At 40.7% G+C, this 15813-nt stretch overlaps 1 protein-coding gene across 1 annotated transcript in view; it reads left to right on the top strand.

The window, feature by feature from the left end:
* elmo1 (engulfment and cell motility 1 (ced-12 homolog, C. elegans)) overlaps nt 1-15813 on the top strand; it is a 224673-nt gene that overhangs the window by 84138 nt on the left and 124722 nt on the right. Inside the window, exons 10-11 of the mRNA XM_073024050.1 lie at nt 2881-2959; nt 14696-14746. Coding sequence (XP_072880151.1) covers nt 2881-2959; nt 14696-14746 — 130 coding nt within the window. The remainder of the gene's footprint in view (nt 1-2880; nt 2960-14695; nt 14747-15813) is intronic.

Raw genomic sequence — 15813 nt, 5'->3', positions numbered from 1 at the left:
TACAAAAATGACATCACAACTGTGAGGACTGTGTAACTAATCTGACACTGCCCTCTCTTAGGAAAAAAAATAGAAAATAGGGATATCACTGCTGGGATTTGTGAATATAATAAGTTCATATAAAAATTCTTTAAGAATTCATAGAAATTCACAGAAAATGTTTAGAGTATGAAATCCTCTGACTTAATTGTAATAGTTGAGTCAAAAGATTTGGATGTCTCCGAGGGTAAATTAGATGGACGATGGAAGTAAATAATGAAAAGCATATGCTGGCATTGAATGATCTGGGAGTGGAAGGGTTAACGTATGAGGAGCATTTGATGGCTCTGGGCCTGCACCCATTGAAGTTTAGAAGAATGAGGTGATCTCATTGAAACTTATCGAATATTGAAAGGCGCAGATAGAGTGGATGTCTACAACCAGGGGACACAGCCTCAGAATAGAGGAACATCCATTTAGAACAGAGTCAAGGGGGAATTCCTTTAACCAGGGGGTAGTGAATCTGAGGAATTCGTTACCACAGGCAACTGTGGAGGCCAAGTGATTGGGTATATTTAAAATAGAGGTTGATAGGGTCTTTAATAGTTAGGGCATCAAAGGTTACAGGGAGAAGCAAGGAAAATGGGCTTGAGAGGGATAATACATCAGCCATCGTGAAATAGCAGAGCCAACTTGATGGGCCAAATGGCCTAGTTCTGCTCCCATGCCTTATGGTCTTATTAGATGAGGGGATGATGGAATGGGCTTGAATCGTAGGATGTGGAAGGGGTAAGTAAAAGGGGGCTCATGTGGAGCTTGGTATCAAAGTAGACCAAAGGAACTCATTGACTAGTGCGGCTAAGTGACCAGTTTTTGTGCTGTAACCCGTTTGTAAGTTGATTCTACATTTGCCAAGGAGTCTCCTGGAATATCTGGGTTTAATTGTGCTTTGTTTTGTAGACACTGTAATATAAATCCAGTCAGGACGGGAATGTGTTTGGTTTCTCCAAGTCACTTATTTGTTGGGTGAAAGGAAATAGTAGTGTTTCCAGAAAATTCACAATCAATTTGAGCTTAAGGAGAGGTTTCTTGGAGCTGTTCCAAGTCACAAGGAATTCTGATACAGTAGATGGGGAGAAACTTTCTGTTGATGACCAGAGGACATGGATATAAGAAAATTGTCGGAAAGTGAGGGAGGAGACAATGATACTGACTTAGCAGGTTGTGACTCAGAATGCACAATTATTAACCCTGATATCAATGAGTAGATGTACAGGACATAATTTCAGGAAATGGTGAGGCAGACTGCAGACTTTGGGAAGATTGAGGCAGACTGCAGACAGGTGAGGCAGACTGCAGACAGGTAAAATGGGCAAATACTAAGCAATTGAATGTTATCGAAGTGGACTCTGAAGTGATGTAGTTTGCAAGTTAAGTTAATATAATAAAATTCAGGAGACCTGGGTTGTGTACACTTGGTTCTTTGCAAGAGGAAGAGGAAATTGCAAGGAATTTTAAAGCTTACAATATCTTGACTTGCTAAGTGCTAAGATTTTTTATAAATCTATGTTTGGGCCTCAGCTGATGAATTCTGTTAAATTCTGGACATTGCACTGGAGAAAAAGCAGTCAGTCCTTGGAGGTGGTATAGAGAAGATTTGTTAGCATGCTACTAAAAGAGATGACTTCAGTTACTTGGAGGTGGTTGAGTGAGTGGAAATGCTGTCCATTAGAGCAGATTAAGAGAAGATTCTTGCCTCACTATAGAAACGACGTGATTGTGCTGGAGAGGGTGCAGAGCAGATTCACCATGATTAATAATGAAGGGAGACTGGATAGGCCTGGTTTGTTTTTCCTGGTGGAACAGGCTGAGGGGTAACCTGTGCCAACTGCAAAAAAATTGAGGGAAATAGAAATGGGAGATGGTAAGGCTATTTTCCTGGTGATGGGATGGCTAAGACAAGAGTGCGTAGATTTAAGGTGAGAGGTGGAAGGTTTAGAGGGGGATCTGGGTTGGATTTTTTTAAATCCAGAGGTCAGTTGCAATCTGGAACACACTGCTCGAGAAGAGGAGGCAGGTACTCTCTCAGTATTTAAGATAGACACTTGAATTGCCAGAATATGGAATTGAATTGACTTATTACATACATCCTTCACATACATGAGGAGGAGATGTTGTTGCCGATCCGAACTGACTGGGGTCTGCAAGTGAGGAAAACGAGGATCCTATTGCACAGGAAGGGTTTGAGCCCTAGGTTTTTGAAGCTTTTGAGTGGGTGATGGTATTTTGAATACTGAGCTGCAGTTGACAAAGAACATCCAGATGTATGCACCTTTGCTGTCCAGATGTTCCAGGGTTGAATGAAGAGCCAGTGAAATGATACCTGCTGCGGACCTGTTCTGCTGACAGGCAGATTGGAGCGGATCCAAGTCGCTTCTCAGGCAGGAGTTGATGTGTTGCATCACGAACCCCTCAGGACACTTCATCACAATGGATGTAAGTGCTACTGGGTGATAGTCACTGAGGCAGGTCACCACACTCTCCTTGGGCACCGGAAGCAGCTGGGCACCTCAGACTGCTAAAGCGAAAGGTTAAGAGGGGTGAACACTCCAGCCCGTTGATCAGCACAGGTCTTCTCACATTTAAGCTAAGCAGTGTTTGCCTTGACCAAGTGCGGTGAGAAAATACAGGTTGCCGTCAATAGATTTGTGTATGAGAAGTAGATCTTCATCAGAAATAGGCTCTCAACTCGCAATTCGATTTTTGGCACTTGGTGAATGTAAATGATTGCTACAGTATGGTTTTATGGCAGAATTGCTGATGTTGGCCTTGTATAAAATGTAGAAAACAAATGTGTGTTTCCAGGCTAATGTGTTTTTGGTATTATTTTGGTCACAAAAGGGTGGATGCTGACATTCAGACTTACACGATTGCAGTGATAAACGCTCTCTTCCTTAAAGCCCCTGATGACAGAAGACAGGTATGTATATAAATTTCAATTATGCCGCTTTCAATCCGATACCCAATTCATCAGTTGTCAAACTCAATATGGTGGTGATGTTAAACTTGAGTGATGTTATGTTCTTACCACCTCAAAATTAGACATTTCCTTTCCTGGTTACCAACTGCTCTGGATTAAAATGAAAACGGACACCTCGTGAGTTACTTGCTGCATGTTTTAAAAGTGAGGTCGCACCATACTTATTGTTACTGGGCTGGAGGATTTGAGAGAATTCCTCACACTCCACCTTTGTTTTGCAACTCCAGAACTGCTTTGAAATCTTGCATAGATATTTTACTTTGTTGCGCTTGTTCTACTCGCGGTAAAAACTGACAGAATTGACATTGGCCGCTGCATATCACGAAGATATTGGGAAGCAAGATACCTAGATGGACTTGGTTGTAATTGGGAATGAGTTCAAGTTTATTGTCATAGGTACACATCCCCAGGGTATAAATAATGAAAATTAGCTTTCTTTTTGTATTACAAGTGTAGATTAACATAATTAAGCATAGCTTATGTGACAAAATGGGTGAAGTAAACATAAACATTGGTGCAAGGAGAGAAAGAAAAGAAATATGGTCTGAAATAGTGTCGGGATTTTTAAGGTTGGTTCAAGATCCTGATGGCATAGGAGGGAAGATGTGGTTGAACCGTAAGGTGTGGGTCTTCAGATTCAGGCGAGGCCTGGATGCAGATGAGTTGCAGTGGGTCAGGCTGAAGGTCAAGTCTGTACTTTATACTTGCATCGTACTTGGTTCAGTGCGCTAGGTGATTTAGCATGCTTTCAGTGGTTTAAGTTACGTGCATCCATTTTTATTTCAGGCAGTCTGTCTCACAGGAATGGGTTTTTCCGAAAGAATGATTCTGAAGGGAATTCTGAGCTCTAATTGATTCAAGAACATCTCAATTAGGGCTCAGAATTGCCTTAGCTTTGAACTGTGCCAAATATTTATTCATTATCGATGACGTGTGAAACTAGGGATGGTTGAATAAGTTATCTGCTTTATTTTAAACATTACTGTGTTGGGCATTTTCATCCCTTATGTTGGACTAATAATCGAGCATATTCAAATTCGAATCCTGCAAAAGCGTTTTTGAAAGCTAAAGCAACACACACAAAATGCTGGAGGAACTCAGCAGGCCAGGCAGTACCTACGGAAAAGAGTTCAGTCGACATTTCGGGCTGAGACCCTCCAGCAGGACTCAGCCTGAAACATCGACTGTACCCTTTTTCATGTTTGCTGGTTGGCCTGCTGAGTTCCTCCAGCATTTTGTGCGTGTTGCTTGGATTTTCAGCATCTGCAGATTTTCTCTTGTTTGAAGATTAAAATCAGTTTATTGATTAGTAGGAAAGAGTTGGAATGTGTTTTTTTAATTAATAAGTTTAGTCCGATCTTCTGAGGAAGGAAACATGCTACCTTATCTTAGTTTGCATTGTCTGTATCTCTAGCTACAAACTATTGCCTCCGAAGTGGGTTTAAAAACCACCCAGTTGAGTCAAACTATTTCTTGTAGTTCACTGAGACTGGTCACCACTGTGTCATTTGCGTAATTGGGGGTGGGCTATAAATTCTGGGCTTCCTAGCAATGCGAGTATCTGAATAAAAGAAGTGTTAGGAGATGGAGGTCGCCAGGCCTATCTGCTTCTGTCAATCAGCGTTTGCAAGCCTGCTTCACTAAAGCTGCCTTTGGGCCACTTTTCAGTGCCGGATTTGCAAGTCTTTCTCTAAACAGCTTCAGGAAGTTGTGTATTGTAATTGCTACATTTTTTTTAACCAAAATGTCTCTTTTTCCATTCACTGCCTGGTGCACGTTGTTAGTTTGGGTGTTTAAAGCTTGGGGAAGCCAGTGTTTACCTTTTAAGCTTTTTGTGAATAAGGGTTGCCAATGTTATCAAAAAAATCAAGAGCAAGTAACTAGAAGAGCAGCTTCAGAAACAGCTTGAATTCTGTTCCCTTTTGTACCCTAAGCAAATTTTTTTTTGTATGGACTGTCTGTGGTGAACTACATATACCTGTCTGGACACGCCCCCTGCTGACTGCTCCTGTGACTCCTCCCACAGACCCTTGTATAAAGGTGATGGTTGTCTGAGCCCGGCCTCTCTGTCTCCAGGATGTAGTATGGTGGTCACTCACTGTTTGTTCCTTCTTCCAGTCAATAAAAGCCGATACCTCGCTTTTACGTCTCAGAGTGAGTTATTGATGGTGCATCACTGTCCCTCACTTAGTTTGATGCACCTGTACACACACATTCTGGGCTTGCTTTCTACCATCATCATGAGCTGATTTCATGTGGTAGCAAGAAGACAAAGGCTCGTAGTATAAAAGCATCTGAAAAGGAATCATTAAAACCAAATGAAAATGAAGACTAGGATAAAAGGTGAATACATGATCTTAGAGAAACAAAGAACCAGACGGTCTTAGTGTTTCTGAGGAGTAGCAAGAACCTAGGGGTTCTGGGGGATGGATGGGAAGGCAGTAACCGGAGCAGACATTTGAAATGAAAGTGGAAAGAGCTACTGGTGTTAAAGCAGGTCTGAACCCTCCAGCAAATGTGTGTGGATTATGAACTTCCCTATGTGCAAATACTGTCAAAGTGAGAACTGTACACTAGTTGATGTCACTTTGCATTTGCAGTGGCCCTTGTACAACGTACATCACAAGAAGTTTCCTGGATGGAGTACACAGATCTATGCCAAAAGCATCTAATTTCATTTCATCATAGATATAGGCTCAGTGAGTCCATACTAACGATCAAGCACCCATTTTTATGCTGAGCTGATCCTAGCACAATTTATTCTTTCTACCTCCCCCCCACTCTTTCAAAGTTCAAAAGTCAAAGTAAATTTTATCATCAAAGTGTCACCGTATGCAACCCTGAGATTCATTTTCCTGTAGGTTTACTCAATAAATCCATAGAATAGTAGCTATAATAGGATCAATGAAAGATCAACCAGAGTGCAGAAGACGATAAACTGAGCAAATGCAAACATATATATAAATAGCAATAAATAATGAGAACCTGAGATAATGAGGTAAAGGGTCCTTAAAGTGAGCTTATTGGTTGTGGGAACATTTCAGTGATGGGGCAAGTGAGTGTAGTTAGCCCCTTTTTACCCCTTTTATTCAAGAGCCTGATGGTTAATGGGTAGCGACTGTTCTTGAACTCCTCCTCTCTTCTCCACATTATGGCCGAGTTGCATGGGCCAGTTAACCTACCAACCTGCACGTCTTGGGTTTGCAGGAGGAAACTGGAGAACCCAGGGGAGAGGCATCCTTCCATAGTGAGAACAGGGAAACTCCACACAGACTGCTCTGAACCCAGATCACAGGAGCTGTGAGACAGCAGTTCTGCTACTGGTGAAAGTGCTCGTGTTTTACATAGAATCCACTTGTCTGGCACGATGTGAGAGAACTTTATGCCCTAGATATTTTTACTTTCAGGTTTTAAAGTGACACTTGAGTAAGTAAGATCTCTGGTGCTTTAATCCAAATAAGTTTGGAAAATGAAACTTGAGCAGTCGAGATCGGAATGTTTATGTTGGTTTCACTGTCTGTCAGCAGCAGCTGAAACCTATGAAAAGTTTCCTTATGGAAAGGCCGATTTCCTGACCCAGTGCTGACCCAGTTTGTGGTTCACTTAAATGGGAAAGCATCTCAGCTGATTTGATAAGCATTGTTTTTCTTGTTAAAGTTCAGTTCATTTTAAACCTGATAACAAAAGGCTAATCTTGTTGCTAGCCTTGATCTTTGATTATCTTTATTTTTTTTAAAAATGTTGACCTGTACAGAATTTCAGGTGCTCTGTTCTGGGACCAGCCATTGCAAAGAAGTTACGGCAATACCTCTACTTTCTTAGAAGTTTGTGCTAATTTGGCGTTCATTTAAAATTTTGACAAAAGACCTGGTATGGAAGCACCAGTGCCCAGGAATGGAAAAGCCCACAAAAAAGTAGTGGGTATGGCCCAGTCCACTATCAGAAAAACACTCCTCACCACTGAGCACATCTACAAGAAACACTGCCATAAGAAAGCAGCCTCCATCATTAAGGATCCCCACCATTCAGGCCAGGCTCTCTTCTCTTTGCTGCCATCGGGAAGGGAGTATAGGAACGTTGGGTCCCATGCTGCCAGGTTCAGGAACAGTTAGTACCCTTCAATCATCAGGCTCCTTGAATGAACATGGCTGATTTCTCTCAGCTCAACACTGAACTGATTCTACAACTTATGGACTCACTTTCAAGTACTCTACATCTCTTGTTCTCAGTATTATTTGTTTATTTTTGTGTTTGCACGGTTTGCCTTTTGCGCATTGGCTGTTTGACAGTCTTTGTAGTTTTTCATTGGTTCTATTGTATTAGTTCCACTGCAAGAAAATGAATGTCGGGGTAGTATATGGTGACATATGCATAATTTGATAATAAATTTGCTTTGAACCTTGAATTATGCATGAGAGGCAGAAGCAAGCTTTATTGGTGGGGCCATGTTGAAAGAGGAGATGCTGCCGCTCAGATTATTTATTCCTGGTGACTCAAGCCAATGCACATCTTCATAAAAAACAAATGGAATTGAATTTTGCAAATGGGACCAGATGAGCTGCTGTGATACGAGGTAAATAAACTTGGTTCTACAGCTGACTGCTGATGTTCTTCAGGAAGATAAAACATGAAATATGTTTCCACGCAAGGACTCATTAGCAACGCCATTGACACATAAAAATGCGATTCTGCTATGGATTTTTAAAAGTACAAGAGGGATGCTTGATATTAACTCATTAATGTCCAAGCTGGTGCCTGCAGTTACTTATCTTTTAATTTATCTTTAATGATGGAATACTGGCATTAAGAACTGTTGGGACCATACTAAACACAATAAACATTATACCATCTCAAACTTCACCTTTTCATGCTTTTTGATGTTCAGATTTAATCTTCCATTGTACTTAAAATTCAAGCTCTGGAAATCTAACCAGTGCAATCTTCTATCAAAATTTTAGCATTGACCTACTTTCTCTAAATCCACGCATCATTGCATTTAACATGACACCACACATGATGAATATTGTTTAAATTGCCTCAGAACGTCTTTCCACTCTTGTTCATTTTTTAATTAATTGTTCACTTTTGAGGCCTGCCTTCAGGCTTCAGAGAAGAAATGGCCCTTTCACTGGCGACTAAGTTCAGACAACCCAAATCCAGCTCAAAAATCATCACGCTTCTCAAAGTGCGACAACTGCAATATTTAACAGGAATTGCTGTTAAGTTGTTAATCCTTCTTGAATAATTGAACAGTTAGTTTCATGGGAAGGAAGCTTTCAGATTGCACTTCGACTGGATCCAGATAACAATAGACGTATGTGCAATATCGTATCTCAAAGGCACCATTTTAAACTAGTGACCTCCATGTAACAGCTCTAGAGACGTAGTCCAATGTGTCAAGAGTCGACTTAGCTACATGAATGTACCTTTACCTAAAAGGTGGCCATTTGGCCCATTAATTCTAGGCAAGAGCTTTGAGTAACCTTTCCCTTCTCATGTGGTTGTCAGCTCCTCCCTAATCACCGGTATGAGCTAAGAAGTCTTTAGTTATGGCAAGATGATGTGGTGGCTGGACTTACAGTCCCATTCTCACTCGGAACCTGCAAGAATGTAAGCACCAAGAAACAAACTTTCATCTACTGATGCTTCAGAGGGAATAATTGTTAATGTCATCAACATCTTTATGTGCCACGTTCAATGACGTGGACGATCATGGTCTAGGACCATGATTGTTCTTGGCAAATTTTTCTATAGAAGTGGCTTGTCATTGCCTTCTTCTGGGCAGTGTCTTTGCAAGGCAGGTGACCCCCAGCCATTATCAATACTCTTCAAAGCTTGTCTGCCTGGCATCAGGGGTGGCATCACCAGGGCTTGTGATGTGTACCAACTGCTCATACGACCATCCACCACCTGCTTCCATGACTTCATGTGACCCTGATTGAGAGGAGAAGCAGGTGCTACACCTTGCCCAAAGGTGACCTGCTGGCTAGCGGAGGGAAGGAGCACCTTACACCTCCTTTGGTCGAGGCGCATCTCCACCTCACCACCCTAACAATGTATAGCTTCTCTAAAGAAAAATTAAAGATGAAATCTGTCACATGTGCATCAAATATCATTGAAGCATCCAGTAGATACATCGTTTTATGTCAATGACCAACACAACAAGAGACCTTAATGCTTACAGTCTTCTTTAAACTCTGCATTATTCAAAGCTGACAATTTTACAGATTCATTTTAGAAACATTTGAGGATTAGTTATTATAATTGTCTTAGCTTATTAAATGCAATATTAATTCACTCTGTGAGACATCTTGCCATCTCAGCAAGCTTCTAATGAATTAATCAAAGATGAAAATTTATTACCCTTTCTATATTCAATATCCTCCCTTAATCTGTTGCCTAGAAGTACAAAGTGAAAAGTGTAACCATTATTTTCCAGAAAAAAACAAACTTTTTTTTTTAAAAAAAGCTTCTTTTCCAGATTGGCAAAAAATGGTTCTTAATTATTCTTGGGTGACAGGGACATGAACCCTCACCCACGTGCAAGACTAAAGTTGGAAGGACCAATGTTAGTGACATTCGCATAGGTTTTAACTCCTCTTTGATAGAACCCAATATTTACTAAAACACAGAGGAGGCCATTTTGGCCAAATGAGTCCATGCCGGCTCCCAGAGGAACAAGGCCATTCATGCCAATGGAAAAGGTCTTGGGCTTTACAAGTATGTCATCAAACAAAATTTTATCTTGGCCAAAGAAGAATAAAATGTGCTAGATGGTAATTATTTTGTCAAAATTATTTTAAGGAATTTACTAGAATTTGGGCAGTTGCAAAAAGTATGTGGGGAGTTGTAGAAATCTGGCTGCCAAATATGGAGCAAAGTATGTGGAAGACCAGAAATGGAGTTGTGAAGAGATCTAGTGGGGTTAGAAGAGATGGAATGGATTGAAGACATTGAGGGCATGAATCTTGGAAGTCTAGTGCTATTGGAGCTTCCTGAAAGGCAGTTGATACAAGTGTGCTAGGTGAAAAGTTTTTTTAAAAATGGAGACAGAGATTTGAATTATCACAGATTTGTGAGAAATGCAAGATGGTTGTCTAGACAGTAACCATTTAGAATTTGTCACTTTGTTTTCCTGACAGAGTTTAGGCTGTCATTATTACTCACATTTGCCTCCCATTGAATTTCTGATTGTGACTATCCGTGAGATTTGCTTCTTGATATTTTAACTCTGAGCTGCATAACAGGAAGGGAAGAAGGGAGGAAGGGAATGACGTCTTCATAACCAAGAGGAAAATGTGAGAGGAAGAACTATAGCCCTGTTCACAACCTTGGGATCTCGAAGCATCTGACAACTAGAGTGCTTTTGAACTGCAGCCAATGTTAAAATGTTAAGTTATTCTGGCTTATTAAAATGGACTTTCTAAAAATAACTGCAGGTGCAACCAGCAGCTAGCAGGAGAGCAAAACTAAATTCTGAAATAAAAACAATAAAATTATTGGAAATGTGCAGCATCTCTGGAGAGAGAAAACATTCCTATTTCAGCTTAATGAGCTTTGATCTCCACTGAGAAAAGATGAAAGGAAATAGATTAACGCAGAGGAAGTGAAAATAAAATAAAAACAACTATCGGTGATATGGAGGACAAAGAATTAAATGACAAAAGGTATGATAGTGAAAGAGATTGATTATAGAGCAGGCAAACAAACAAGTTGTTGGACTATAGTAATTATAATTCAGAGGAACAGAATTGTCATTTGAAAATACCAAATGGTAATACTGTGGATCCTGAAAATCTGAATTTTAAAGATGCTGGATATATGCATTATCCATAATTGCTGAACTGGTATGTCTGGGAATTTCCTGAGATTAGTGGCTGCCTGTGCTCACTGTTCTCCAGCCACTGCATCCACGCTTGCCATCAATGGATATTCCAGTAGCAGCTGCTCAGGCAAAGCCAGACTGGCCAGATTCTGCATCGTGCAAGCCAACAGCACTTTGCCAGATATTTTCTTCATACACGTCAGGAGTGGAATGGAGGGCTTGCCACTTGTCTAGTTAGAGTCAACTCCAGCAGCATTGAAGAAGCTTGGTGTCATTCAGGACAAACTTTACCAGCTTCATTTGCACATCCACACCCACATTTGCACATTGCACATCCACATCCACAAAATTCCTGTTCCTTCCAGCATTTTGAGGGTATCTAGAAAATGCACAGTTGCAACTTGCCAAGAGCATTCCAGAATCGCTTTCTGTGCTAGTAAAAAGTACAGTCGGCCCTCCTTATCCTGGGGGATTGGTTCCGGGACCCCCCCGCGGATACCAAAACTCGCGGATGCTCAAGTCCCTTATTTAACATGTATCAGTGCGGTGGTCTTTAAGACCCACAGGAACCCCGGACTTTATTAAACGTCTCTGTGTGGTGGACATTAGGACCTGGTGGCGCAGCTCTGAATCCGCAGTGTTTCTGTTCACGAAAATAATCACGATCGCGATTGAAAATAAGGTGGAAGTAATAAAGTGATTGGAAAGAGGTGAAACGCCATCGGTCATTGGAAAAGCGTTAGGCTACAGTCAGTCAACGATCGGAACGATTTTAATGGAGCATGTGAAAGGCTCTGCCCCGATGAAAGCTACAATTATTACTAAGCAACGTAGTGGTTAAATTATTGAAATACGTATGTTTCTTAAGTGTTTTTTTATGCATAGAAAGGTAAAATATGTACTATATACTAAGAAAAACGTTTGACTAACTGAGGCTAAATAATACCGGATGCTGTAACGACCTCAAATCCGTCTATGTGGAGCCTGGAGGTTGGGCATGCTCCTGTTTCTGTTATTCTAAGTCATTGTGAGTGTGCTTAGTATCGTGGTTAAGTTAAAAACCACTTAATGGCATCCCAAGCTCGGGAACATTGAATAATCATTCCACTGTAGCAGCCAGGGAGTTTTAAATTCAAGTAATTAAGTGGATCAGCGACTGGTACCTGTAACAATATAACTGCTGGACTAACATCAAGGTGAAAAAAATACTTAGTTCACTGGTATCCTCCTGGGGAGGAGATTTAGCTTCCTTACCCCAGCTGACCTGTAGATGACTGCAGACCAACCAAGTGATTGACTCTTAACTGCCTCCTCTATTAAGGATGGATAATCAAATCCAGCCTTAACGCTGATGTTCCAACCTGGGACCGGAGAAATATTTCTCCTTGTACTGAGTGGCAGCCCCTCGGCTTGAAGCTTAAGATGCTGAACGTACTGAGTTACTTTCCCAGTGTGAACTGGGAGTTGTGTGTATGCTAAACCAGGTTTGCTCCCTTTCCTTGAGAGTTTAGTGAAGTAGTTGGAGCTTTTGTGGAAGATTATTCTGGTACCATTCCGTAAGTGACCAGATTTGAAACCATGCTGGGATTTGGAACTGTGATAACAAGGCTGTTAAATTACAAGGCACTTAAAGGATTATCTCCACTAGCATCATATAGTGGTAGTGCTGTTGTATAGCCTAAGAAGATTATTGCCATGCTTGCCCTCTGCTCAACCCATCCAAACTGACAGTGACGCCCACGTGAACAGGACGTGTATATTTTAAATGTCGTTTCCATTTGCTCTTCATTGGTAATGCTAAAGCTATACAAGACCTTGGTCAGACCCCACTTGGAGTACTGTGTTCAGTTCTGGTCACTACAGGAAGGATGTGGATACTATAGAGAGAGTGCAGAGATTTATGAGGATGTTGCCTGGATTGGAGGGCGTACCTTACGAGAATAGGTTGAGTGAACTTGGCCTTTTATTTTTGGAGCAATGGAGGATGAGAGGTGACCTGACAGAGGTGTATAAGATGATGAGAGGCATTGATCTTTTTCCCAGGGCTGAAATGGCTAACATGAGGGGGCATAGTTTTAAGGTGTTTGGAAATAGGTACTGAGGAGATGTCAGGGGTAAGTTTTTCACACAGGGAGTGCTGGGTGTGTGGAATGCACTGCCAGTGACGGTGGAGGAAGCGGATACAATAGGGTCTTTTAAGAGCCTCTTAGATAGGTACGTGGAGCTTAGAAAAACAGAAGGCTATGTGCTAGAGAAATTCTAGGCAGTTTCTAGAGTAGGTTACATGGTCAGCACAACATTGTGGGCCAAAGGGCCTGTAATGTGGTGTAGATTTCTATGTTCTATGTTCATTCTGTCTCCCCAAAAATATAAAAACTGAAAATACAGGCCTGGTTACTGCCTACGTGTAAAATAGGAGGCGTGGTCTCAATGGAGGAACGTTCCAGATCCTGATACCATTCTGACTGTTTTACCAACAGTTGACCCTTTTTCCTTTCATCCCTTCTCATGAAGAAGGGAGTTTCTAAACCTGCAAACAAGGACGGGCTTAAAAGAAGCCAATGCAATGAAACTCTAGTAGAGAACTGGAGCCACACTGCTGAAAGGCAAGCTCAGTGAGCAGATGGGAGAAAGAGCAGCAAACAAAAAGTTTTAAACGGCAGGTAAATGTGAACTGCAGCTAAGCAATGCAAATGATAAAGTGTGAATATTTTTTGATTAGATCTCTTTGCAGAGGGCAAGTATGGCATTAATCTTCTGATGCTCTGGCATTGCTCATAACTATGCATGAGTAGGATTTTCTGTGACAGCCATTGCTTGTGCGTGGACGTTCATATTGCTAAATGATTGACTGGTGTCAGAGACGTTATCCTTTTACATAAAGTGAATGCATCATGTTTATGAGAAGCTCTTGTGTTTAGTTTCCTGTTCCTTGCTGAAGAGTTGTTCTGGATTTCTTTAGTAAGGAATAGAACTCTTATTGATGTTAAAAGTGCTACTGGACATTTGAAGTGAAAACTTGAATTGCTGTAAACTCTTAGCAGGTCAGCAGTACCAGTGATGAGAAACAGAGTTGATGTTATGTTTAAGACTATCAAATACCCAAGGCCGGAAGTATTATCTCTCTTTTTTTTCTCTCTCTCTCTATGATATTGATTTCCTGAGTATCTCCAGAATTTCCTTTCTTTTTAATTAAGTATCGATTTTAGTTTTGTGAGGTGGCTTTTAAGGTGATTATCACGTGGTCTAGCTCCATATGAAACCAAAAGAGACTGCAGATGCTGGAGTCTGGAGCAGGAAGCTTCTGCAGGAGGAATTCAGTGGGCCAAGTAGCATCTGTGGAGATGAAGGGTTATAACCTGAAACATTGACGTTCCTTTTCCCCTTGCAGATACAGGCTTGACCAACTGAGTTCCTCCAGCAGGTTGTTGCTAAGTTTATGGTAATGGTGTCTTGTTGAGTCCCCCATAGATGCCCAAAACACTTTGCCAAATGTTGGTGGGGCATCCCCTCTAGGCTGGGTAAAATTCCTTTCTCTTGTCATGATTGGGAAATGTCACTCTGATGCAAGATAATCAATGTCAAAGTTTGTGACCAAAGCAGTTGTTGATGTTTAACAATGAACTGATGAGAGAATATTTGTTCCACAATACTGGAATAGGATATTTGCTTTACATTTGATGCTTAAATCCAAATCAATGAAATGTAATTAACATTGTATAATTTCTTATGTGGTAACATGCTGATCACATGATGTTGGCCTTCCAAGTGCATTGAGAACTTTTCTATACAGAATATTAATTTCTTGTTAGATTGTACTTAAATATTTTTTCTTTTTTTTTCCTACACAGGAAATAGCGAACATCTTGGCCCAGAAACAATTGCGTGCCATTATTTTGTCTGTAAGTTTGGGGGGAAAATATTAGTTAGAAATTACTGTTTGTTCTTTAATTTTAATTGCATAATTTATTGGAAATGTATTTTATTTAAATAGCATTCTTAACAGTGTAGGATGTCTTAAGGTACTCAACAGGAACAAAATTGGGTTTAAAATTGGCATTGAACCAGAGGAGATGAAAGGATGGTCAAGAGTTAAATTTAAAACGGTGAGTGAGGTAGAAGTAGAACTTTGGTGTTACTGTCAGTGCTAGAGATAGCAGTAGGGGTGGGGAATATTGGGTTGGAAATTTTATCCTTTGAGAAATAGATTCCAGATTCAAGTACATTTATTATCTAAGAATGTATAAATTATACATCTTGAGATTTGTCTGCTTACAGGCAGCCACAAAGCAAAAAACCCAATAAAAAAAAAAGACTAACACCCAATGTGCAGAGAAAGAGGGAAAAAAACACAATCGTGCAAGTGGTGGAAGTGAGCACAGCTCTCCAACCAATTTGAGTCCAAACAGATCACATTGAACAATCCTGCTGGCTCTTGAAAAACTATGAGAAAGAAACATAAAAGTCTTGTTTCTCTTTTAAATGGCCCACACGTTCCCCTGAAGCAGCAGAGTAGATAGATAGATAGATAGATAGATAGATACTTTATTCATCCCCATGGGGAAATTCAACATTTTTTCCAATGTCCCATACACTTGTTGTAGCAAAAACTCATTACATACAATACTTAACTCAGTAATAATATGATATGCATCTAAATCACTAACTCAAAAAGCATTAATAATAGCTTTTAAAAAAAAAAAAAAAAAAAGTTCTTAAGTCCTGGCAGTTGAATTGTAAAGCCTAATGGCATTGGGGAGTATTGACCTCTTCATCCTGTCTGAGGAGCATTGCATCGACAGTAACCTGTCGCTGAAACTGCTTCTCTGTCTCTGGATGGTGCTATGTAGAGGATGTTCAGGGTTTTCCATAATTGACCGTAGCCTACTCAGCGCCCTTCGCTCAGCTACCGATGTTAAACTCTCCAGTACTTTGCCCACGACAGAGCCCGCCTTCCTTATCAGCTTAT

This window comes from Hemitrygon akajei, chromosome 20, assembly GCF_048418815.1.
Source record: "Hemitrygon akajei chromosome 20, sHemAka1.3, whole genome shotgun sequence".
Lineage (NCBI taxonomy): Eukaryota > Metazoa > Chordata > Chondrichthyes > Myliobatiformes > Dasyatidae > Hemitrygon > Hemitrygon akajei.
The sequence above is the reverse complement of the archived record's forward strand: the minus strand, read 5'-3'. Positions and strand labels throughout refer to the sequence as shown.